The sequence below is a fragment of the Citrus sinensis genome, chromosome 4, assembly GCF_022201045.2.
Source record: "Citrus sinensis cultivar Valencia sweet orange chromosome 4, DVS_A1.0, whole genome shotgun sequence".
Lineage (NCBI taxonomy): Eukaryota > Viridiplantae > Streptophyta > Magnoliopsida > Sapindales > Rutaceae > Citrus > Citrus sinensis.
Genome location: NC_068559.1, coordinates 20,046,402 through 20,073,665, shown reverse-complemented (window position 1 = coordinate 20,073,665; position 27,264 = coordinate 20,046,402). Strand labels below are relative to the sequence as shown.

The 27,264-nt window shown below is 33.3% G+C and overlaps 2 protein-coding genes and 1 long non-coding RNA gene across 3 annotated transcripts; 1 reads left to right on the top strand and 2 right to left on the bottom strand.

Annotated features, from left to right (window-relative positions):
• Nucleotides 1–12,827: 12,827 nt before the first annotated feature.
• Nucleotides 12,828–13,578, bottom strand: LOC112498998 (uncharacterized). The gene is made up of 2 exons (XR_003066468.2): nt 13,261–13,578; nt 12,828–13,180 (listed from the first exon to the last, which is right to left on the bottom strand). It is a non-coding gene; the product is annotated as an uncharacterized LOC112498998 (long non-coding RNA).
• A 734-nt stretch (nt 13,579–14,312) lies between these two features.
• Nucleotides 14,313–17,170, top strand: LOC102616910 (U-box domain-containing protein 9). Its single transcript, XM_006484750.4, has 2 exons — nt 14,313–14,967; nt 15,770–17,170. The coding sequence occupies exons 1-2, from the start codon at nt 14,683–14,685 to the stop codon at nt 16,853–16,855; spliced, it is 1,371 nt and encodes a 456-aa protein (XP_006484813.1). The 5' UTR covers nt 14,313–14,682; the 3' UTR covers nt 16,856–17,170.
• Nucleotides 17,171–21,369: 4,199 nt separating this feature from the next.
• LOC102617305 (E3 ubiquitin-protein ligase CHIP) lies at nt 21,370–26,158 on the bottom strand. Its single transcript, XM_006484751.4, has 8 exons — nt 25,821–26,158; nt 25,616–25,683; nt 25,465–25,528; nt 24,405–24,476; nt 22,470–22,603; nt 22,199–22,352; nt 21,990–22,100; nt 21,370–21,896 (listed from the first exon to the last, which is right to left on the bottom strand). Exons 1-8 carry the CDS (start codon nt 25,935–25,937, stop codon nt 21,771–21,773), a joined length of 846 nt encoding a protein of 281 aa, XP_006484814.1. The 5' UTR covers nt 25,938–26,158; the 3' UTR covers nt 21,370–21,770.
• Between the last annotated feature and the right edge of the window lie 1,106 nt (nt 26,159–27,264).

Here is a 27,264-nt window from a genome sequence, read left to right as displayed (position 1 = left end):
AAATGTAAGGAGATCGTTAAGCACGGATGGAGGGACACCAGCTGCTGGAGTAAGGGAAACCTTATGGATTTGTTTAAAAAGAAATCGAATGAAGCTTTGGCCGATATGAAATTGTGGAGCAATAATGAATTCAAGGGCAGACAAAAGAAGTTAAAGCGGCTGAAAGATAAGTTGAAGATTATCAGAGAAGATTCCAGTCATAATGATAGTGGTGCTGAAATCAGAAAAACGAAAAGGCAGATTGATAACATCTTGTTGGATGAAGAAATTTATTGGAAGCAAAGATCGAGAGCAGATTGGCTGTGAGAGGGGGACAAGAACACAAAATTCTTTCATTCCAAAGCCTCGGCGAGAAAGAGGAAGAACAGAATAGTGGGGCTTGAGGATGAGCGAGGAATCTGGAATGAAAAACCTAAGGATGTCCAAAGTATGTTTTATGAATACTTCACCAGCATCTTTACTACAATCGATCTTTCTCTAGCCCATCTGAATGCAGCCTTAACAGATTTGCCTCAATGAGTAACAGGGGAGATGAATATGTCCCTAGAGCAGAGTTTACTGAGGAGGAGATCTCAACTGTCCTTGCTCAGATGTGCCCCACCAAAGCACCAGGTCCCGATGGTCTTCCAGCAACCTTTTTCCAAAAGCACTGGAGCTCAGTCAAGGAATGAGTGATAACAACCTGGTTGCATATTCTCAATAAGGGAGGTAGTGTTGCCCCTTTAAATCATACTTATATTGCTTTAATTCCAAAAGTGCGTAATCCTAGAAAGGTGACTAAATTTAGACTCATTAGCCTGTGCAATGTTATATATAGGATTGTGGCAAAAGTCTTGGCTAATAGACTGATACAAGTTCTGGATGAGATCATTTCGCCCAACCAAAGTGCTTTCATCCCAATCGATTGATCACTGATAATGTAATCATAGGCTATGAATGTCTTAATAAAATTAGGCAAAGTAAGGGAAAAAGAAATAGAGTAGTTGCCTTAAAGTTAGACATTAGCAAAGCTTATGATAGAATGAAGTGGTGTTTTGTGGAAAAGGCAATGCAGCAGCTAGGTTTCTCTGTAAAGTGGGTTAATCTTATTATGAATTGCATTTCTACAGCGAGTTTTTCTGTGCTTATCAATGGTGTGCCTACCGGACTAATATATCCTCAAAGGGGGTTAAGACAAGGCTGCCATTTATCTCCTTATCTTTTTATCATTTCTGCAGAGGCCTTTTCGAATTTGATAATTCAAGTAGAGAGACGTAAGCAAATCCAAGGCCTAAGTTTTAGCAAGAACTTGTCTGTTTCTCATTTCCTATTTGCCGATGACAGCCTGATCTTCGTAAGGGTGTCTATTGAAGATTGCAGAAATTTAAAAAAGATCTTTGATGTGTATGCAGCAGTTTCGGGTCAGATCTTCACTTATCAAAAGTCCTCAATGTTTTTCAGCAGCTCAACAAATTAGAGGCGGATGGAGGAGATCAAAAACATCTTTAATCTAAGTATTATTTCCAGGCATGAGAAGTATCTTGGTTTGCCCTCCATGGTGGGGAGAAAGAAGATTAGCTTCTTTAACGATATCAAATTGAGAGTCCTAAGCAAGCTGTCCAGCTGACAAAGTAAATTATTTTCTTAAGGGGGAAAGGAAGTGCTGATCAAAGCAATAGCTCAAGCTGTGCTTGCTTATGCAATGAGTGTCTTCAAAGTGCCCTTGAGTATTTACGAAGACATCCAAAAAGCCATAGCTAGATTCTGGTGGGGAGGTTCAGAAAAGCACAAAAGCATCTATTGGGCAAGATGGGAAAGATTGTGTTGTGCCAAGAAGATATGAGGGTTAGGCTTTAGAGAATTTTCCAGCTTTAATCAAGCTCTAATCGCGAAGCAAGGTTGGAGGGTCCTGCAAAATCCAGAGATTTTGCTGTCAAAGATACTAAAAGCAAGGTACTTCAAGCATTCTACTTTTATGGAAGCAAAGCTCAGTTCAAAGCCTTCATTCGTGTGGAGAAGCATAGTGTGGGGTAGGCAAGTTCTTTGTAAAGGCTCAAGATGGAGAATTGGAGATGGAGAGAAAGTGTACATTTATAAGAGCAACTGGATTCCAAAGCCGGAAACTTTAAAACCAAGCTCCCCTCATACTCTACTTCTCTGTGTTGTAGTAGCTGAGTTGATCAGAAACCAACAATGGAAAGAAGAGATTATTGCTCAGCATTTCATGAAGGATGAGGCTACAACAATTCTAAGCATTCCACTGCCAAAGTCCCCTCAGCCGGACCAACTTATATGGCATTACGACAAGCATGGTAATTATTCAGTAAAAAGCGGGTACCAAATTGCTTTGAAGCTGAAATTCACTGAGACAGCAAGGAGCTCAGACAATTCCTATTGCGCGCAAGATCAACTACTTCTTTGGAGTCTGATTCAACAATTATTGGCAGGAACTTTGCATTTTGAGCTACTTGAATGCCTAGATTAACTGCAGCTGCTTCCATATATGCCACATCTCCTCTGAAACTGACCTTCTGAACTGTAGCTGCTACTGCTTTGCCCCTAGAGTCTCTGATAATCACACCTAGGCCTGCTGTTTGGTCTGAAAGTTTGATGGCAGCATCAACGTTCACTTTAAACCACCCATTTGGGGGAGATGTCTATGCTTGCTGGTTACAGCTCTGATATATGGGAATTGTCTGATCAGTTGGAGTTTTAATTCTCCTATATGAATCCAGAATCCCTATAGCTCTTGCCACTGATAAATGAGGATCTTCACGCTTTCCTTTAAAAATGACAGAATCTGTAAGTTACAGACTGCAACATCAGCCGTTGGATGTGGTTGAATGTGGAGTGAGAAATTAAACAATAAAAAGTCGGATGGTGGGAAGGTGGGAGATGTTAGTTACAGACTCTGCACCAAAGACAGGTCCATAATAATATATTATTAAATTGGGGCACATGGTTCATGCGTTTCTCCTGGCTCGCGGCTGATTCGTAGTAAGCTTTGTAGGGCACCAGCTGGCGTTCGCTGCACCACGGCATTTTTTAAAATCTTTTTAATTTTTGAATTTTATTATAATCATAAGTTTTGAATCCATAAGCATATGAGTTCAATGGTCGGTCAATATTTGTGATTTGTTTTTAGATAAATTTTTTTTTACAGTCTTTTTGGATAATATTTGATGTAATTCCGTTTTTTACATCTTGATAACTGCTCGTTCATTGGGTGGTTGCGAACTGACGGGTGCAATTAATTGGCGATGTATGATTTTATTAAATATCACATTTATTATCAATTGGCAGATAAAAAGTCAGGACAGCCCTCGTAGATTTTTACCAAATTTTCCTTAATTATAGTAGTACAGCTGTACAGAGATAGATTTCTCTCCTGGATTAATTTTAAGGAAATGTGATAAATTGGTAAAATAATAGATAAATAAATAGTGATCCAGTGTTGTGTTATATTAGTTTATTATGTGGACTCAAGCCTTCCGGCTTTTCTCATGTGACAATATATTTCTTAAATATGGAATTATTCATACACGTGCCACGTAGAAATGCTAACATATATATTTACACGCCACACAAAAAACAAAAAGGCCGGTGAAGATTCTAGGCCGAATTGACTCTTGAGGCCTGCGTAGGCTGCATTTAAACCTCTTAAAAATATTTAAAATTTTACATAATTTATTTCATCGCTCTACTTAATTTCAAAAATAACCCTAGTCATTGAACTCATTTCTAGCCAATTTAAAAACACCCTAATCTAACAGTAGTGTTTACTCCTTCTCAAGACCTCATGAACGGTCAAACCGCGTTAATAAGATTTTTTTGCTCGCTTAATCATCCTTTCCTACACTCATATTCTACAAGTTCTTTTCGTTAGTTGATTATTTCTTTGAAATTATAAAAAAAAAAAATTTCAAACAACAATAACAACAACATTTGTATTGCAATAATGATAAAGATACAAATTATTGTACAAATGTTTTTAGAAAAAAAAAATGATGAGTACAGGAAGGTTGTCGTCGGTGAAATAAAGAGAAGTCATCAGCGGAACTATGTAACGCAAAGTGAAGGAGAAAAGTCATCAGCGGAACTATGTAACGCAAAGTGAAGGAAGAAAAATACAAATAAAAAATTGAAAATTTTTTTACTTAATCGTCTACTATTTAAGCTTTTTAAGCCATTATCTTTGAATCATTTAACTTGTTAATGTGGCTGGTACAACATAACTATCAACTCAAGTTGTACAAAAGAGTTTTTATAATAATTTGTAGTTGTATAATTATTGTTTGTCAATTATTTATATTATTCTCATTTTGTTTTAGAAATAGCAATATTAGATAAAGTGATTTTTCAATTAAATACTACTCAGTGAACAGATTTAGAAGGTTTAGATATCTTGCAACGTCATAGAATTTGAGACACTTTAATAATTAAATTTCCTGTGAAATCCCATAAGAAATTGTAAAACTCAAGATTATTGATAGTTTGAGCTTTACTTTTTCAAGAAGAAGTTATAGATTTATAGGTCTTCCTTTCTGCAAAATTTTTACTCCATATTTTGTAGGTGCCAAGAGTTCGCAATAGAAAGAAACTTTATATTGAGAATTATGTTTGTCTTTTATGTAATTAAGGTAAAAATAGTAAGTACTGGAAGTGGGTTTTAAAAGACTTGGTAAGGGGTGTCCGTAGCTCAACTCCGGATTATTCAGTGGTGGGCAAGGCCTTCGAAAAGGATCTTCGGCTATTTTCAGGCTTTGGGTTTCAGGCTTTCAGCTAAATTAATTAAAAAAAAAAAAAAGGAATTGCTATTAACATTCAACGCCCCTGTGAATAATCTAATAAAAACCCCTTTGATGTTTATGTTAACAAAAAAAAAATGATATTTAGTAAGCCCTTTCGTATAAATTAATAGCAAATGTAAAGTACTCTCATCATTCTATTTAGTAGAAAGGTTTTTAAGACCAACAAAAGTATTAAATCAAAACTAGGATTTTGATTAATAATAAGCTTATTATTGTCATCTTCAGGAATCAAGAAACCAAGTGTACTAATGTCACATTCAAGAGATGAAGAGACAATGAAATGAGCCTATAAATGTTTTCCTCAAAAGATAACGAAAATAAACCAATTAATGTCATCTTCAAGAACAACAACGTCTCGCTCTCTCTCTCTCTTTGAATTTACATCAAATGATTTTTGGGAAGCAAGAATGTTGCCAAAGTCAAATTATATTGAACCAAATAAAATATCTTTTTCACATATGTTGTTCTCATTTTAACGTCGCACACCGCCACAAAAGAATGGGAGATAACTGATATAAAAGAGGGGGAGCAATCAGTACCTTCAGGGTGTGTTTGGTGTGTGGTATTGCATAGGATTAATTGTGGGCCCAGCATTAATTTAAACCAATAACATGTTTGAGAGCAATTGAGCCTCATTGGGATTGGGCATCGGGAGGCGCGCTAATGCGGGAACTCCCGCATTAGATCACAGTCGGGTTTGATCTAATGCAGGAGTTCCCGCATTAGCTTCTTTTTTTTTTTTTTAACTTTAACTTTTAATTTTAGTTTTACTTAATAATAATAAAAATTGATAACTATATAATTTATAATTTATAATATAATTTTTTTTACATCATAATTTATTAATAAATTTATAATTTAATATGATTAATAATAAATACTTAAAGTATATAAAATATAATATAATATTACACTTTTTAATTATTATAATATTAATATATAAAATTTAATATTTTTAAATAATATAATATAACAAATAATAAATATTTAAATACGAATGAATTTCAATAATATTAATCTAAAATTAATAATAACATAAATAATAATATAAAATATTAGCACAATTCATTTTGTAATTAAATTTCTAAAATATAAGACCTCTATATTTAGTTTTTTTAAGTACTAATAAATATTATTTTATAAATATATAATATAAATTAATCACAAAAAATTAATACAGTACAGTGCGACACCAAACATAATATAATTAAAAATTAATAAAGTACAGTGCAGCACCAAACATTGTATAACATTATTATAATACAGTGCTAATGCAATACAGTATAATGCAATACAGCATAATACAATACAGTTTGCCAAACGCACCCTCAAGACATTAAGCTGTGGTATGATTAGAATATAAATTTGCAAACTCCCCAAAACAACCTGGAGGCTGATAAAGTAATTTAATGTGACGCAAGAGACTAATATTGCGTATTGACATTTTGGTCTATTCAATTTTATTTAGTCGAATTCGGTGCAACAAATGCACCTTTTGTCAAACAACCAAGTGCAATTAGTTAGATTAATACAATCTTCTGGCACGCTACTTGGATTCCATATTTCCATGGCTGTTTTTTTGGGTTGCTTTTCCCTGCTTTTGAGTACTAAAACATCTATCTACGATGAGATGTAAGCTATTATTATGACTTTGGAAATTGTTGTGGATACAGAGTGGACTCATCTATAATTAGAATATGATTCGACGTATGTTGTTATTTGTTATTACTGTACCACTTGTCATCCACCTTGGGAACTATATGTTCGTTAGCAAAATTGTAGAAGTTATTAAAGTTCTATTAATTTTGAATGTTCTCATAATTTCAAATATTGAAATTCGGTTGCATATTTTACTAATTGTTAGTAAGAGTTTACATGAGGATTCCTGTAGTGTATCTAAATATCAAGTTTCTTAATTGGTGTTACAACCTCTTTACCTTGTAATTTTTATTTTTCTAATAATAAAACTGCTGTAATTTTATTTTTTTAAGTACAATGAATTCGATTTTTTTTTTTTTCAAGACAAATGTGAGTATGCTTGGAAAACTGTATATTGGAGTGTGATTAATAATGTGATAGCATTTTAATCAGCACCCGTGATGTGTGTATGTGGACCTATCGACTTTTGTCTTGAGGGCTTCGCTGGCTTCAAAAATTTCGATCCAAAACCAGCACAAGATTGAGGCCTAGTAAGTACTGGGCCGCGACATGGGCTACACGGACTAATCCATCTGGGCCATGTTTTTCAAATGGCATTTTCCAAAGAAATCCAATTCAAATTCTCTGAACCACCGTTGTCTGCCACCACATTACATAAAAGCCCATCAAAATAGTCGACAACATATTGAGTTCTCGTGCAACTCTTTGATTTCTCCAACCAATGCATGTCTCAATTGAGGTTGAAACACGATGGAATTTTATACTGCTTACAAGCCACTCGCTAATTCAATGCATAAATTCACGAGCTGTAAATTCAACGATTTCTCATTAAAGTTGCGTCGTCGTCGTCGTCGTCTTCGATTCACCATAAATTCGATTTTGCTATTGAAAAGGAGTAAAGGACTAAGGATTTATTTGTTAAACATATGAAAGTTTAAAATTTTATTAATTTAAGATTCTTTTAAAAAAATTACTTGTTTACTTTTTATAATTAATGTCTGATATACGTACATTTACATTTGAATAAATAAAATAAATTTTTGTGACTTTTATTTGAATGAAAAAATGATAATGAACAGTAAATATTATATTCTAAAAATACCTCCTTTTACATATACTTATTTACTAAATTATAAAATATAATCTCTTTTTTAATTTGATTTATGAGGACGTAAATATCAAATAAAAATGTCTAAGATGTATTTTATTTATAAAAACAACCATAATACTATTTACATTTAGTTATTAGAAAACATATGTCAATTAAATATTTATATTTAGACCCATTCAAGCTTTAAAAAAAACTGAAATCTATTCAAAATTATATATATATAAACGCTATCTAAATGTATGACTTGAGTTTGTGTCTCCGTTGACTTACAACAAATGGTATCATTAAGATTCCACAAGGATCGGCTCCCCGTTGCATGAGGAATTAGATTCTTCGAGGTTGAAGATGATCATGAAAATAGCAGTGAAAGATTTTAATGAAGATTACATATGATCTACAGCCATATCCCCATTAATATTTTTTTAAATTATCCAAATCTTATCTAATCTTCGCATTAAGCATTCCACATGCATGCCATTGTTGCCAATGTACTTTAAAATTTTGTGCTAATATCCTACGTTGTATGGCGTGGAATTTCGCTCAGCAGGCAGCATTCTCCATTAATTGTTAATTACGTACTAGCGGCGACAAAGATTAAGTATTTAACACCAATCGATTTTGTTTCTTAAAAGAAAGAAATCAAATGATGCGGTGATCGATGAATCAGAATATCACATGGTGTGAGATTAATACGTGCATTTTGAAGGTGTAATCTTCAGCGCAAGATTCTGTAATAAATGAATTCAGTTAATAGAATACTAGCATTGGATCGTGAGAATAAATATGGGATCAAGATAAGGCTAATTAGTGTTATGGAACAGATCGAGAATAAAAAATCTGACTCTCAGTAATTTTACAATGGGTGGGTTTATTTGTACTCTAAAATCTATTTGATTATTTTCAACATCATTTAATTTATACACTCAATTAATAATTTTAAAATATTAATTTTTATTTCGAACACTCTTTTAAATTCCTACATTATTCTCATTAACCATTTCGTAAATTTCTTTGTTTCCTCTTTACACCCAATAAAATATTCATCATCACAAATAAAATATCTAACTTTCTTCTATTATAATTAGACTTTTATCCTCCTTTCATAATAAGGTTTGATATTTGTTTGTTCTTCTCTTTAATGAGGTAATTTAATTTTGTTTTTCAAACCCATGAAAGCATGTGGATTAGATGCAGTGAAAGCAAATTTAAAACAAATCTTATCCTTTGATTTTCTTTCGTTTTCTTATGTTGGAGTGGTACAATTTATTGTTCTTCCTCCACCACAATTTTTTTATTACTTTTGTTTCAGTTATAAAAGATGGAACATGTAAGTTGATGTTTTCCAAGCAATTTTATCAACCAAAAAAAAAAAAATTGAAAAAGGTTTAGTTCATAAGTAAAAGAAGCGTTTCAACGTGAACATTGATTCAATTTTCATTGTTGATGTGGTTTATTGTAGATAAAATATGATGTTTGGGATAAAAAAAAAATTAAACTATATTTTATTAAATTGTCCTTAATAGTGAATTACATTCAGGCTAATTTAATAATATAAAAAAATTATTAAAATTCGAGTGTTTAAAGTAAATTTTGAAGTGCAAATAGCCTCAACTTTTACAATAAGGGTTTTTTTTTTACATAAGTTAAAATATACATTAAAAAATATACCATTTAATACATTATATTTTATATTCTAATATATTAAAATATGTATTTTTTTATTTTTTTAAACTTATCGCTTACCTTCATATTCTCTTATTATAAAATTATTCATTTGTACCCAATAAAATTGAGGGGTTGACACAGGGTTGGGTTGGGTAAATCTTTTCCAACTCAATTGAGCTTATTTTCCATACTATTTACTATTTTAATTAGAAAAAGAAATACTAAATTAAATAAAAGAATAAATATAAATATAAACTTGAAAAATTGTTTACCATATGAATTTTGTAGAGCATTGTGTTTTGTTGTAAATTAATTTGATTTTGAGGCTTTAAACTTTGTGTGCGTTTATGTTTTTATATTAATTGTTTCAATAATTTGTTTTTAATAATTGAAGGATAGCTTTAAGAAAAATAAGAAAATGAACCTTTGAATGCGCCTAATATGGCCACCAAAGCCCGTACTTTAGGCATCTTTGGTGGGTTAGAGATCCCAACTTGTCCGAACTTAACTTACGCCCACTCGTACTAATAATATTTTAAAAAAAATGACGTGACCTTTTTACTAGAAAGAAATTCTAAAACATAAATTTTTGTTGGTAAATCTTATCTTACATGCATGTAAGATACATTTTCCTCACATGAATAGTGCATATGTGGGATCCACATACCATTCATGTGAGAAAAATGTATCTTACATGTATGTAAGATAGAAGGATCCCATTTTTGTTTATTAGTTTGGAATTTATCGTATTGAATATAAATAAACTTTTATATTTAATCCATTTTAAAACAGTAGTAATAATTCCATCGTCATTTCGGTTTTTGTCACGCGGGAAAATTGGAGCACCACGTCCATTTGGTAGTTGGGAATTATGCTATATGGTACTTTTGATTTTTCTGACACAAATTGTGCGTTTCACCCAAAACGGCGAGCAGAACATGAGCCAGTTGGCCATGCTGGGTGCATCAGAGCAAGAGACGTGGGTCTACGACGGCCACCTGTTAAAGTGACCTTACGGACGGGAATCCAAGTTGGCATTTTGGCTGTAAGGAGAGAATGGCCCCACCGGACACCTCAAAAAAGCTGATGCCGCAACAACCAATAAAGCGGGAGAGCGATGTGATGCCGATGCGATTGGTGATCCTCATTAATTATCATGGATCGCCGAGAAAGCAATCATGCTAAAGATAGCGGGAATGGCGACAAACCCTCGTCTTTGGGTTCCCATGTCTCCCGCCAAAAGCATTTTTAGACACTTCAATAGTACCACCCCTTTGTGATTGATTGTGATGATGCCATCGTCTTCTTTTTCGTATTCGTTTGAGTTTAACCTTTTTATAATAATTATTATTATTATATGATTTCTTATAAAATATTCGTCTCAATCAATTTTAAAATTGTGTAGAATTTCACATACATGCTCGAGAAGCTTAAAAAAAAAAAAAGGAAGATATAATAATAGTTAAATTTGCCCTTTATAAGTTTAAAGATTCAAATTTGAATTGATAGTTAAATAAAGTTATTTAAAAATCATTCCGTCAAATTCTTAAGTTCAAATCTGTAAAACGAGTTTGTTGTTGATAAAATATAAAATCATAAGTTAACATATTTTGACTATATATGGTTATTAACAACATATACATACGCAATACAATTTTTTAAAAAATAACCTTATGAGAACTTTCATATAATAACAGTGGGTGCGGTGCTTGTTAGTCTTATGAGAGATAATTTTTATTATGTTATTGTATTATTTAAGAAATAAACCTCACCTCTCCTCTCAATGCGCACAACTTATTATTTGGTCAAATTTTCACAAGTTGATAGACGTACAAAACATTGCCTTCTAGAGAAAATATATCATGCTTAAGGCAAGTAAGTACAGGTTGTAGAAGTTGACACGCACGAAATAATAACCATATCTGCACTTCCTACATGTACCAACGCGCATGTTGAAATATGTTTCATGCCAAAATGAAAAAAAAGAAAAAGAAAAAGAAAAAAAAGAATGCAAAATAGTTCAATTTAAATTTTAATTAATTCTTTATTCGGATTTCGGAGTGCTCGAGTCTTATTGAAATCAACGATCTCAAAAATTCACGAGTCTGGCTTGAAAATACATCACACGCAAGACTTTTGAGAGTGGAAGCATCTGATCCATTTGCAGCGAAAGGAAAGTACAATCCACTCTTAACAGTGAAATTTTCGGTGTTTGAGAATCTAATTGAAGGAGCAAATCTCGCTTTAGGCCATTGATTGGATTGATTACTTTTTGGTGGGTGCGCTTTAATCTCAAACTTAGGGGCCAAGTTAAGGGTAGGATTGTAATTGAATAGTAAAAGGGGATAAACAATTAAACATGCATGTGCCTACAGGTAGTGTTTTCAAACTGATCAATTTTTATGACTCACTGTTGGGGTTTGACTTTAATCTCGAGCCTTCCCTTCCTCGACACTCAATTAAGCTTAATTTTTAATTTCCTTTTAGGCCTTCGGAGGAATCTCACCTACCTTTGCTTGATCTTTCATCCAACAGCTGCTTGATTGCGGATCAGAGAGTTCGGACAGTTAAATAAACATGATAAATCTTTTTTTCTTTTTTTAATTTCTTAAGTTTTGCCATTTTCCTTTCAAAATCTCGTTTGTGTTGATTTCAAGTTTTTTTTTTTAATTGAGTTTCATAATTAGTATTTTTCAGTTACTTTATTTTTAGAGTAATGATATAACCACAAATTATTGTATTAATTTATTTTGTACAAACTGATATGTCATTAATTTATTGATTAAATTAAATATCTCTTGACCCACATCATTTATTTATATTATTTTATATTTTCATTCAACTGATGAATTAATGCCATATCAATTTGTACAAAATAAATTTGTACAAAAATTTATACTTGTATCATTACTCTTATTTTTAACCTATAAGTAAACAAAATAAGAGAAGGTCAATTATATTTTTTTAGAGTATTTGATTTCTGACTTTTTATTTTTAAGCAAACATGGATTTTTAACACGTTTTAGAACGTTTAGTTTGGATAGATAAAACTATAAATGTCTTCCAAAACAATGTTTGTAATTGTTTTTTGGAAAAATATTTTTCATGAAAAAGTATAAGCCACATATTTTTCTCAGGTGGCATTTTCTTGTGTTTCTATTTTCGATGGCTGTTTTTATAAAAAAAAAAAAAATCAAAGTTGTTAACAATTAATGCTAATTTGACTTCGCTCAATTCGTATTAAATTACTCATTTTCAATTGAGATTTGGGATTCATACATAATGAAATATACTAATTAATAGACTTAAAATTTATGAAATTGACTCAATAGATGAATATCTTCTTCTTCTCGCTGTTTGGAATAAAAATGTCAAGAGTAAAATATAAAAAAAGTATGTCAAGAGTACAATATAAAAAGTTTAACATTACGTATAAAATTCATTATTTTCAAATCAATTTAAAATATTTAAGTGTGAATAGGATTTTGTTGGGTGACCTCTAGTACCGAATTTAACAATCCATTTTGACAAATACATGGTTGCATTGAAGAATCTAAGCGACTACATGTAATAGTCTTCATTAATGCATTTACTAAATATAATTCAAGTAAATACTAAATATTATTAATGAAAAAAAAGTAATTTTAAATAAAATCAAAAGAAAATTACCGAAAGCACCGTCGTTTGCATTCATTCGACCTTTTTTCCACTCAATTACTGCTTTCAAAGTTGACGGCTTGATGGCTTCCGCCGAACAATTTAAGAAACCTTTGACTGAAGACCATAAAACTCAAATGCAATTGGCTGAGATCACCAAAACCAGCTGTGCTGAAGACCACCTATTCTTTGCCTCTCAGGTCCTTCCCGTGCCGCCGATATCATGCAGAGAATAACTCGAGCCCTACTTTTCTACATTCTCACATGACACGCGTCTTTATTCGCAATTCCACGTGCCCTGCCGCCGTGAAAAAAAAAAAACATTACATCAACCTTTTTCCCGTGAGCATGATAACAATTCTAGAAACTGATACATACGAACAAGAACTCTCGCGTAGCAGCCCGACTTTAATTGGATCTACTGATGGCCGTCAGCGTTCCCTTGTCCATGACCATGCCACGCTAGACCCGTATAAAAACAAAGCTTCGGCTTTCCCCACGCGTCATGCCAGCTGCAACTGCCATGCAGTCCGTGTTGCGTACATGTCGGACTTCGTGGGTCCCTCCATTTTCTCTACCCCTCCCGCACTTAATTCTGTTTATTATTGTTTTTGGTGGGAACTACTTAGGCTGGCTGAGCTATTATTATTATTATTATTATTAAATTTTTTATTAATTTTATTTTAATAGCTAATGCTGCCAAATCTTCTGATAAATTATGAAATTATGTTTAAAAAAAATTCATTACATGTAAGAATGTGTAATATTTTCGTTCGTGTATCATGACACCTACTTAGTATAGTTTCTTTTCCAACTAATATGTCATCTATTTATTGATTACAATTTATAAGGTATTAATTGACTATATTATTCATCATAATTATAGTCCAATGATTGAACTACACATAGGATAAAATTAATTAAGTATAAATTATATGCCACAATTATGTATATGGAAAATTATTATATTACGATTTTTTCTTCATAAAGATATTATACGTAAAATCAAGGAAAAAAAATCGTACGCTGCATTTAAAAATACAATTTGTAAATCACTCAATTTTTTTTTTTTGTAATTTTACATTAAAACAGAAAACTAGACAATCAAGGATTTTTTTTTAATTCAAATTTTGGTTAATTTTAAAGGAGGTCTGGAAGAAAGTTTTGGGGTCAAAAAAATCCCTTACAATCTTTGAATTATTTTAATAAAATGTTACAAAAAGAGAAGTATTTTTTCAATATATTTATATGATCAAATTGGGACAGCCAAAAATTAATTTGATCATAAAATGCGGTTGTACATTAACTTTATGCTACCATCACAGTGTCAACGTGGCAGCATATAACACAAACGGAGAGATAAAAGAGACGCGGCAGAGCTGACCCATTAAAGCGAGGCGTGTGAAGGAAACTCTAGAGAGAAGAGAACCTAGCCAAAATATTGCGCCACTCTTATATGATATTAATATTAATAATAATAATATACAAAAATATATAAAAATAAATTTAAATTTTGAAAATAAAATGTGTACAGAGAACGAGTGTTGTTTGCACAGAGTGAGTGGTATTTGTTTCCTTCTTTCTACCACACGGTTCATAGAATTAGAAGCAGAAGAGAGAGAAAGAGAGCAGGAAAAAAAAACTAAAATTGAAAATATAATGAGACTGAGCATTCTCATTCTGATTCTAATTCTCTGTTTCGCCATTATTGGCAACAATTAGATTGAATTTGTTTATTTATCTATTTATTAAATTTATATTGCTATCGAATCGACGGCGCTGATTTGATCCATTTTGTTTATGGCCAAGACCGGGATATTCGATTCCGATCCGACGGTGATGCCGAAAGCGACGGAGTTAAAGAAAGAGCTGCAGAAATTAGTGAGGCTTATTGTGGATGACGTGGATTATCGTACGGAAACGATCGACCAAGCCAGGGACACGCTTTGTGCTTTAAAAGAACTGAAGACGAAGAAGAGATCGCTGTCGCTGAAGTTGCACGAAACGGTGTCGTGTCCTGAAGAGTTTAAGTGCCCGCTTTCGAAGGAGTTGATGAGAGATCCCGTTATTTTGGCTTCTGGTCAGGTTAGTTAGTGCCTAAATTTGTTTGGTTTGCTGTTCTGTTTGGATGCTGAGAAAACATGAGCAAAAATTAAAGAAAATTTCTGGTTTCTTGGCGAGTTTTATACAATAAGATCTTTTATAGTGAAAATCAATTTCTTTCATTTATTTTCTTGTCAACGAAACAAAAGTTCCTTTTTTTTTTTCCTATTATCAATTTTGAACATTCTAATGTTCATAATGCTGTTATTTGATACCTAATAACAATGAATTCTTCACTCTATTTAGCCTTTTTTTTTCCCATTGGACTCGTCGCATTAGCTCAAAATTTTAACTTTCTTTTCTCCACAGCTAAATGTTGCATAAAATTTTTGTTCTTTACAATGTGAGTTTATTTTGCTTTCTTGTTTTGGTTAAAAAGAAAAAAAAAATTAAGTACAGTACCAGTAAAAAGGTTCTGATATCTGGTGGTGGTTGGTGAAATTAAAACGTTCTGAAGAATGTACTGTGACCTAAGAATTGAAAGTAGCAATTGCTTAATTCCCAAAAATTTATTGTATTCTGTATTCGCACATTTATGATGTCATAATTATATTATACTTGCTGCTCAAGGGTAATTTAATTAACTGATTTATTTAACTAGTATTGAAGAACCTCGCAAAATTACAATCGTAGATTTTAATTGTTGTTAATTTGGGTTCCTTCATTTCTTTTGTTGATTTCTTGTGCAGTTTTAGTGAATGAAATTGGTCATCATGTGAATCTTGTTTAATGCATTTCTTCATGGTTTCTTGACTGTTTTATTTGTTATTTGTTTCTTGTACAGACTTTTGACAGGCCATATATACAGAGATGGCTGAAAGCAGGAAACCGGACATGCCCACGAACCCAACAAGTTCTATCTCACACAATCCTTACTCCTAATCACCTTATTCGTGAGATGATATCACAATGGTGTAGGAGTCAGGGAATAGAATTGCCCAACTCTGTTCAGTACATTAATGAAGAAGGAATAACGGAAGCAGATCGTGACCATTTTCTCTCTTTGCTGAAGAAGATGTCTGCAACACTTCCTGATCAGACTGAAGCTGCAAAGGAGCTTCGGTTGTTGACAAAGCGGATGCCCTCATTTCGGGCACTTTTTGGTGAGTCTCGTGATGCCATACCTCAATTGCTGAGTCCTCTCTCTGAAAGCAAGTGTGAAAATGGAATAAACCCCAATCTTCAAGAAGATGTGATAACAACACTCTTGAATCTTTCTATCCATGATAACAACAAGAAGCTTGTTGCTGAAACCCCCATGGTAATTCCTCTTCTGATGGATGCATTAAGATCAGGGACCATTGAAACAAGGAGCAATGCAGCTGCGGCCCTTTTCACATTATCAGCTCTTGATTCCAACAAGGAAGTTATTGGAAAATCCGGTGCCCTAAAACCACTCATTGACCTCTTAGACGAAGGCCATCAATCAGCGATGAAAGATGTTGCCTCTGCAATATTTAATCTATGTATTACTCATGAAAACAAAGCAAGAGCTGTGCGTGATGGTGGAGTAAGTGTTATACTGAAGAAAATTATGGATGGTGTGCATGTAGATGAGTTATTGGCTATACTGGCAATGCTTTCGACTAATCACAGGGCTGTCGAGGAAATTGGAGATCTTGGGGGAGTTTCTTGCATGCTTCGCATTATTAGGGAGAGTACTTGTGACCGCAATAAGGAAAATTGCATTGCAATACTCCACACCATCTGTTTGAGTGATCGAACCAAATGGAAAGCAATGAGAGAAGAAGAGAGTACGCATGGAACAATTTCAAAGCTAGCTCAAGATGGAACTGCAAGGGCCAAGAGAAAGGCTACTGGAATTCTTGAGAGACTGAAGAGGACTGTTAATCTTACGCACACAGCCTAAAGAGATTGGCTTCTGCCCCAATGTCCCGGCCATTTGTAAATTCTACATCTTGGTTGTCAATGCAACTCATCCTCCTCAAATCACCATTTTGTAAATTCTCTTCCTCAAATTCTCAGTCTCAGGTTATTTTACGAGTTTAGTCCCTGTGAATAAATACGTCAAGCTTTTGTTTATAAGATTCTCCTTTTGGGTTTGTTTCAATAATTTTTTTCTGATGCCTTATTCTTCTTAATTGTTTGGAGTTTGCTTTGTACCAGCAGATAGCTAGTAAATTTTACTCCTACCAGCTGAAACGAGCCTTGGCGTTTGCTTTTCTCTTTGGGCTTTTGATTATACAAGTAAGATTTGATCCTCTAATTTGTCCCATATAATCGTCCATAGCTGATACGTCGTATCTATTAGGTACCTCGACTTCGAAAATTGTCTCACATTCGAAAATTCCAAAATGTAAAGTCGCCATTGACTCAATGTCAGACCTTAGCTTAAACCAAAAGCGTTGTATGATATTTTGGCTGATTCATTGATGATGACTCAATCCAAAGGGTGAAGAAATGAGTGGTTCAGAAAGAGTTAGATAAATAGCAACGAGAAGTATGAGCTCATAATGAATGGCGCTGTGAATTTCGGTGTTGTGGTCCATCCATTTTATAAAAGAAAGATGCTTTGGGTTTGCTTGCCCTTTTGTGAAAGTCCTCAATGGAACAGTTGTTCCACCACCTAAAATTTATCCTCTTCCATCGCATTAACATTTCTTATGTGTTGCATACAAACTTTCATTTAAAACCCAACGATGAATGCCAACTAGTTCACTTGATAAATCTTGAGTGGAAATAAAAGATTTGGATTTCTAGCCTGTTAATATAAGTGGGGAGGGATAAGGAGTTCATCGAGTTTTTGTATATAAACTAACTCAATCTTATGCGATTGTGATTTGAATCCCAAAATTTTTGTATTGCTCATGAAAATAGTTACCGATTGAATCATCTAGTATTCACAATCTTGAATTCAAGATTTTAAGATTTTGTTTGGGACAGCTGCTCCACTCCCTTTTTATTAAAAGAATTTTCCTAGAATAAGGGCCGCGCAATGTGTTGAATTTGTGATTTGTGCAAATTAGAGGAATTTGTTTTGTGAGTAATATCATACTTTTCAAGTAATATCTCGATGATTAGTTGTGATATTCATAAATTAGATTGTCTGATGGAGTAATGAGTAAGTGTCACCTAATTGAGGTGTAAAAAATTAAAAAAAATATTGATAAAGTACAAGAAAAGAATTAGTTATTTTTCATTATATTTTTTTCTCATTTATTATAATGTTGTGAATGAAACCCATGGGTCTACCATGTGACAATGGTTATGAATTTGACTGAGTAAGTCTACAACCTTCCAAAGGGCAGTGTAGGCTCCAGTCCCAGCCCTAATGTGTTGAATTTGTGATTTGTGCAATTGCAGACTGAACCACTTGGAAGAGTGGGAGCTAGAAACTGGCTATTGTAAGTGTTGTTTCTACTTTCCACATAATTTAATTATTATGATCAATAAGCCAAAAAAGAGAATAGTGGTTCTCCAAAAACTTTCATTGGCTGCCGATGTATTGTCTTGTTTTTTAGTGCTTATGAATTATTGCACTTTGATGTGATAAGAGAGTACCCTATAATTGGGCCTCTGTGCTGGCAAATTTGGATGTGATGCCAGGGAAGTGTATTCCTTCATTTCACTCTCCATTCTTCAAAGGCTTTGGATGGAATGACTTTTATGAAGAATAATAGACAAATTTTAGAATCACTTTATTGATTGGGATTTTGCCGACCGAAGACACGAATTGTCAATGCTTAACCGTATCTTGTACTATGAAAAAGGAGATATACTTTTGGAACAAACGAAAACAAGTGTTTTAAAAATGACATTATGAGATGAGATTTTAGCTATATTAATAATCAAAATGAGTGAATTAGAGAAGGTCTCATTATTTGAATATCAACTCTAATTATCAACTGTATTTTTTTACGCTCCATGAACATTCACACATTTTAAAATAAGAATTTTAGATTACAAAAATATTATTGTGTTACAGCCAAACTTTTTGTTCTATCATATCAACAGCGAATAATTTCAATAAGATATATAGTCCCATCATGTTATATTATACAATAAAAGATCCATAGAATAAACCAACCGCAATATTGGTCAAGAAAAAGACAATAGATTGAGGTTAACATATGTTTAATATAATTAGCCATGTGTCGGTAGGATTTGGTCATGTAGTGATGCTAATGCAACAATAGATTGAGAATCTAAAAGAAAAAGTTTATTTGTTGGTGACCTGTCTTCTTCGTTAGTTGTCACTGGTCACGAATCAAAACAGTTTTGATGGAATAATTTTTAATTTTTTTATGAAACTGATACACTAACTGCAATATAAATACAAGTATTTTTTTCCCTCTTTGAAAAATTAAAATTATATTTATCTACATTTTTTAGGAACTCTTTCCAGATTACAAATCAAAAGTCTATTAAGTGTCAAGTCCTGCTTGATACAATTTGATAACTGTTTAAAGTAATCATTGAAGTTCCCTCAAAACATGAATTGATTACTTCAATTTGCTGGATTGTTTACTGGGTGGGGGTCAATTGAAAGAAATTTTGTTTTAGATGATGAAATACGGCCAATGCATTATCAGCACAAGGTAAAGGCTAAAATGGCGGTGTTGATTGGTTAATGGGTTGTTTTCATTCAATCCAAAGAGAGATTGGAAAAATTTGGCAAAATGGGTCTAATCATGACCCTTTTTTTTTTCCCTTTTTTTTCACTTCTTTTTGAACCATGCATGACCCAATTGCTTAAAATTAATTAATTCACAAAACTACGATTGTGTAGTTTAACCATTAGCGACGCCTTATTGGGAGATTATGGTGATGTTGCTTTGATGCTAATCATCATTGCTCCCAATAGTTTAAAGCCAAATTTGCTTCCTGTCGGCAACCGAGCTTTGATTCACTGTGATATTATATCATACAGAATGTGGTTAGATCCTCAATTGATTCGGATGTGAATTCATTAACTTTTAGCAGTTTATTCTTTCGGACCTTTGACACAAAAATTATTGAATTCTTACCACATCTTTCAACCTAAGATTAAGGGAGTACATAAAAACATTCAAGATTTTCTGCTAGCGACAAACTCAACAGTTCGAGTAAAAAATATTGATCTTCTCAGACTAGGAGTACGATAGGACCATCTACCTGGGCTTGACTAAAATGAGCTTCTCTTCTTTGACCCATAATAGGTCTTTCTTTCTTTCTGCCAGACTTAGGATGAGATCCTCTTCCTTGGACTTGATTAGGATGATTTAACAATCATTAAGTTAATGGATGGGTTCAAGTAAGCAATGCGAAAAAAAAAACCAAGGTGCCCCTTTCTTAAAAAAAAAATTGCAGAGAAAAAATCAATAGGTTAATGAATGGTTCAAATAAACATAAGCTAACACAATCTAAAACTACTTCAACAAAGCCTATTGGCACTTGCCCGGCCTTCTAAGTCTTGGTGACACTACGTAGTACTTGGCAATTTACGCACAAGATAAATGATCTGTGTAAACACATCCTTGATCCTTTCTCTTTATACACCCTGGTGAAGGAGTTTTAAAAAAGATTTATTAGATAATCTTTTCCTTGGGCTTGATCGAGGAAAGAATCTGTTAGGCAGGCCGTCTTTAGGCTCATTCTAAATCTAAGGCCATCTCTAATGCTTAACACCATATTGGTGTAACACTAACATAAAAAATATACTTTTTTCATAATAAATTACTATTTCATCACCAATCCATTTACATCAAAAAGAATATTCTTCTTTTTATTCTTTTAATTCTCAAGAATTAATTCAATTAACATAATAAATATTACTATTAATATACATAATTAAATAATAAGTAATTTTATATCAATTAGTAAAAAAAATATAAAAAATTATTAAATTTGTATTTAATTAACTAAATTAGTACATTATGAAAATTAGTACTAAATTGGAGGATCTAATAATGATCTCCCACATTACTATTCATAACACCATTTTAGTGATGATTTTGGTGTTACATTGGAGAAGCATTTTAACACCAAAAATGGTGTAAAAAATAATTTGGTAACAGATTTAGTGCTACATTGAAGATGCCCTAATTCACCAAGAAAATCACTATATATTTTTTCTTTTACTTGACTTGCCCCAAATTACAAAGATCAAACAAATAAAAAATGGCAACTTCAGCATCATTATCTCTCACTTCCCTCTCCATAATCCCAACTCTCCCCTCCTGAAACCCTAATATCTAATTTCTTAACAATCATATCAAATTCACCCCAATTTCAAATCCAGCTCTCTTTCCACCTCATCACCTTAACCAACCCCAAATCCAGTTCAATCACTTATCCAGTACGCATAAATTAGCAATTGAAAAGCGGGGGCAAAAAAATTATCTAACAATGATCGAGGAGAAGAAGAAATAAGGGGGGAAAAGATAGAATTTTAAAAATTATTTCTTTTTTAAATTAGGGCTAATATAGTTACACAACTACTTTACTTATTGTAGCTAAAAATTAAAATTAAAAAAAAAAAAAAACATAACATGACAATGGCCAGCCTGGGATCAATATTACAGGTGGGCAAAAAGATCCTATTACTGACAGAAACAAACCTTTCATGCTATGAGTATGATTCAATAAAGTGCTGTACAACATACCAAGTTAGGATCTAAACTTTATAACAACTTTTTCTGTACAGTTCAAAGGATCTTGAGACATTATATATAACTGAAATCATGGTGAATGTAAATTGAAGCTGCAAAACGATCATTACCAAATGCGACCAATAACTCATACCACAACTCAGAAATAATTGCTCCAATCCTGCAGTTAAAATTTCAACTTGCCTTGTATGCCCAACCATGTTTGTCCATATATGCTCGAACTGCTTCCTTTATTGCCAAGTTTGGTACAAGCTGGGATTCTCTCAGTGGTTCCCGCGTGATTGGATCAAACTTACCCACCTAGAATGTAACAAAGATGAGAAAATGTTGGAAACATATAAAACAATGACAGCAACTAAGTTTGAAAAGCACAGTTTCAAAAGCATTTGTCACCTTATCAAGATGATCAAGGATTACTGCCCTCTCATAAGTAACCCCACTTGGAGTAATGACAGGATCTCGAAAAATATCAAGAGTTATTTTGCAACACAGGTAATCCGGGACCTAAAATACTTAATCAGCATCTCAAACAATAACAGAGAAGCATGTAATGATTTAAAAAGAAGCAAATAATGTAAAACTTAACAAATCGAAATACTCACCTCAGCTGGCGTGTCATCTTCTGCAGCTTTCCGGAATACTTGTCTCAAAGCCTCCATTTGTTTCAAATGAGTAGAACTAGCTTCATCCAAAAACCCTTCTTTTCTAGAAATATCAAGAACATGCTTTTCTTCAAGAGCTGCTTCACAAGCTTCCCTGAAACAACAGAGAAATTGCATGAAGCATTCATAAGAAAATGAAAAATGTAAGAACTTTCCAATAATGATGGCCACCCTCCAAAAAGGAAGGGAAAAACTCACAAGAAGCACATACTTCAAGCTTTGTAATTCCCATGAACGCTTGCTAGATTCTTGCTCCCACAACAGGTATTTTGCTCTTGCCAGCTCCTGCCAAATATCCTCTACAATATAACCCTTTGGCTTTGCACCCCTCCCAAGATTCAAAGCCTACAATATAAATTCTGTAAGAGCTCAAATCTAGGGTGATGCTCAGAAAAATTTAGCAAAAAAAATTTAACAAAGATCAGCAAGTTACAAGCATTAGATTTTTAAGATTGTTTTCTGCTACAGAAGAGAAAGCAGAATCAAGCTCAATCAACTCCATGGAATTTTAAAATCCATAACTACAAGATCATGCCAAGGTCACAAATTAAACATCAATCGCATTATGCTGTTTGTTTTGTTACCAATGATCTTTGTATAAACCCAACAATATTGATTATTAACTCCTGGTACTAATAACCCCACATTAAAACACAGCAGAAACATGTTGCTAAAGCCTGGAATAAAAATATATTGGAAAAGACCTTAGTTAGAAAGCTCTCTTGCCCTATTCAAAAAGCTACACAAAAGACAATAATTTGAAACACTATTAAGTCGGCTAGAAAGACCATCTATTGGGAAATTAACATGGCCTTTGCATACACATCTAGCCAAGAACTATTAGTTCTGCAAGATCACATATTGCTCTCCACCTATTCGGTGATGGATTCGGTGAAGGATAAGCAAGTAGCAATATTTGGCGAGCATTCAACACATATAAGCTAATTGGTGGTACATGATACATAACTAGTAAGCATATCATGAGTTGCTTGCATCCTATTCCTTGCTAATTAAAAGCACTGCAGTAAAAAACTGTTTATGCTGTCACTACCTGACAAGTAAAATCAATAACCCAAACCAAGCTGCACAGCAATATTTTTCACCAACAATGATGTTATTATTCTTTATAATCATAATAGCAAGCAATAAAGAATTTGAAGAAGTTGGTCTTTAGAAAATATATGTTTTACCACACAATACACTCTAATATAAATAGCTAATAAAGTAAACTAGCACACTTTGCATCTATAAATAAATCATATGATTTCATTTTTATCAAAAGAGCGATGGTACAAACTGATGTGGCATAAATTCATTGGCTGAATGAAAATACAAAACAATAAAAATAATGTGAGCCCGAAGATATTTAATCTTGAATTATGCCACATTAGTTTGTACAAAACAAGTTTGTACAAGAGTTTGTTATTCTATCTTTATTCTAATCAAAATCTACAGATCTGAACCAAGTCAAAATTTTTAAACGAGATTCAAAGTATTCAAAATCAAGCAATTCCATTGAGACTGAACTACTCTCTTAAGATAGTTACTTAAAGCTAAAATCAGATTTGAATTCTTACATAGCTGTTAATACAGATAACAATATGTTATGAGCAACCATATACAATACGAAAAGTTCTACAATTTTAATGATAAAGCAAAAGTGGAAGACAACTATTGAAATAACTAACAACATTAATGTCAGAAAAGTAAAATTATACTCTCAATGTGGAGAATGTAGAAAAACCAGACTGCATTTCCGTTATTCTCTTCTTTAGAGCTCCATTGTTATCTTCAATGTATTATTAAGTCTCTCATTGTCAGCAAAGCATTCCGAACAAAAGAGGAAAGAATAAAGCTATGAGAGCCTCACCAATATCTTTCCCAACCTAAAATGGACCGGAAGCTAGTTTTCCATTCTTTTAGATTTGTTTTCAAGCCATGAAACAGACCATAAGAGTTGAAAACTTAACAGGTGATGCTTATTAATCCTAATTCTTAAGTCATAAATAGAATAAGACGTCCAAGGAGGATGATGAATCTATTCACATTCCATTTCCAATGCTTAAATTAAAAATTGATAGCACTTCACATGAAGAATCTCTAATTAAATATTGAACAACCATCCAGAATATGTATAACAACATACTTTTTCCAGTTCCTTGATTCCATCAGCATACTCGTTCCTCTGTAGCAACGTTTGTCCCAACAAATAGTGTCCCTGTCATTTAGCAAAATGTAACAGAAAGCATAAGATTATAATTATCAAGAAGAAAAAAAATGTTGCATAATACAACAAGAATAGGAATAAACAGAGGAAGCAGCCGCTAGTTAAGAAACAAGGAACACATGAAGAAATTTACTAAATGGTAGAGACCACAGTTTACTTCAACACTTTCTGTGAAAAAGAAACAAGCGACACAAAGTTTCATGCAGCATAAGTTGCTTGCTTAAGCAGCTGAAGCAGAGCAGCATCTCAAACAAACTGAAGGCTCACACATTAAAATTTCCTAATAAGCCCCAGAATGCTTTCCCGTGCCAAAATATAAAAAATAGCACCTATTTGAAAATCACTTATAATTAAGATTAAATTGATTAATTTAGTCTGGACTATTCATCATGATCAATCCTCCATCTATCAACTTCTGGACCAGATAAGTCAATAACATCAATCCAGAAAACAATTAATCCACACAATACTCTTCAAGAGGTCTTCAAGTGTAAATATTTTATGATAGCAGTCTCCAAAATTCTTCACTTTTGATAATGAGAATCATTATTCGATAATCTTTTGACCTCAATATACTTGACCTGTCAAAAAAAGGCCCTCTTTTTCTTTCGAGTATCAAAAAAGCATTGTGTATAACCCATTCATCAATAGGATAAAAGAAATTAGGGAGAAAAGAGGAAAATCCATAAGGAGCCTACTGGAACTCTTAAACAAAACCTATTCCCAAATGCAAAGACAAAAAAGCAATTTGTAAGTGTCAGTAAGGCCCAAGTTCAGGCAATCTTAGGCACAAAAACACCCACAGAGAACTCCAGAACTTAACCCCGGTGCTTAGTGAACAGGAGCAAAATTCCATTGTTCTTTTCAAGAAGCATAATCAAAGAACTACATCAACAAACACAAAAATGCCCTCAAAAAGAAAAGGAAAAAATAATAAGTTGAAACAATTATAACAAAACAGAGGAAAAAACAAACAGACCTTGACAGAATCGTGATCCAACTGAATTGCTTTCCTACAATCAGCTTCAACTTTTGTCCAATCACTGTACATTTACGCCCACAACAACCAAGTGAAAACAGAATCAAACGACATAAACTCGAAAAGCAATTCTTTTAGTACTGATACATACTTCCTCTTGAGATGACAAAGAGCGCGATTCGTCCAATAAATAGGCACATTAGGGCAAAGTGTAATCGCCTTCAAATGAAAAGCAAAAAAAGACCACAGTAGTACATTAATTCAAGAATCAATCCAAAGGAAGGGCCTTTTTGTGATATTAATTAATAATAACGGGACAAAGAAATTAAATTTCGATAGAAATTTGAAAATTTTACCTCTGTATATGCGTCAATGGCAGCTCCGTAACGGTCTTTAGAGAAGTAAAAGTTTCCGTCTAATCTCAGTTGCTCCGCTTGCTTCGCCACCCCCGCCAATCCCGCTCCTAGCACCATTCTCTCTCTCTCTCTCTCTCTCTCTCTCTTCTCTCTCTCTCTCTCTCTCTCTCGGTCTCTAATCTGATATCCTCTCCGGTTCTGGAACTTTCTTTATGGTTTTTTATAAATGTGAAAATTACGAAACGAAACGACGAGTTTTAAGCGTGTTTTAGTTTTGGCGATGGAGGTTCAAGAGCGTTCCAGGTGAAATCGAAACGGAGAACGAAATGAGTACGAACTTCCGCTGGTCAGCAATTTAAACGACACTTCCTTGCGAGAAGAAGATTAAGTGACAAGCAAAGAACCGAATTACGTGACGGTGAAATCTGATTGGCTGATGCTTTTGTTGACTTAAGTCAGCGCGTGCTTTGATTCGCTTGTGACTTCGACAAATTTGCGGAGAGACTTCTGGTTGACCCATTTGAGGGTCATTTCTTGGACGGACATTTGGATTGGTGTAATTGGATTCTAGTTAAGCATACAAGGTAGTGCTTTGTCACGTAATGGCTGCATTACCTTCTCCTAGAAGTTTGTGTTTTTTTTTCCCACTTTTTTTCCTTTTTTTCAATTACATTACAAATATAGACTAATATATCGGAGACTCGACCATGAGATGAGAAGATACTTAACAAACTCAAGAGATATTGACATCAGTAGAATTTGTTCGTGCAACTTTCTTGTTTGTCACCCATTTATTATTATTTTATTATTATTATTATTAGTAAATTTGGGGTGCGAGAGTGAAAGCCACAAAACCAAACTAAAAGTAATAAATTTATTTTTGAGAAATGCTAAAGGTTGGGAATGCTGAGAGAACACTGAGAAAAATGGTAGGTTGTGCTGTCGTTTCGTGTTCTCTCAGCTCCCCCCCCCCAACATGACTAAGAAAGCGAGCCCTCACATGAAAAAATATTTCAGCTCAAGTCACTTTTGCCAGGTGAATTCTGCCCCCCACGTGAAAGTTTGAGTTCTCTCCTTGCTCATGACCAAGCAAAGCTAAGTTTGAATTCTCTCCTTACTCCTTTACTCGTTCACTTCTTCTTCATTTCTCGTTCACTTATTTGCTCATCACAAACCATCACAAACCAAGATAACTTGCTCCCATTAATTTCAAATATTAAACTGCTTTGTTGAGTTCTACAACCTGAAAATACAATTCTTTCAACATTCTAACAGCATCCTAGTTCACAGTTAGATATCAGAAACAAATGTTAACATATTTAATGCTAATCTTTATTCCATGAGAACTTAAAATATCTAAAAGAAATGCATCTACCCTACATATCTATTTACACAACAAGTGTCCCTTCAATTCCAACAGAATATACATGCCTCCATCTTAAGA

Coding starts and splice junctions, on each gene's coding strand:
- LOC102616910 (XM_006484750.4), top strand. CDS start 14,683: ATGGCCAAGACCGGGATATTCGATTCCGATCCGACGGTGATGCCGAAA. Junction 14,968..15,769: donor TTATTTTGGCTTCTGGTCAG/GTTAGTTAGTGC, acceptor TTTCTTGTACAG/ACTTTTGACAGGCCATATAT.
- LOC102617305 (XM_006484751.4), bottom strand. CDS start 25,937: ATGGTGCTAGGAGCGGGATTGGCGGGGGTGGCGAAGCAAGCGGAGCAA. Junction 25,529..25,615: donor CTTTGTCATCTCAAGAGGAA/GTATGTATCAGT, acceptor GTAAATGTACAG/TGATTGGACAAAAGTTGAAG. Junction 22,604..24,404: donor GAATCAAGGAACTGGAAAAA/GTATGTTGTTAT, acceptor TTTATATTGTAG/GCTTTGAATCTTGGGAGGGG.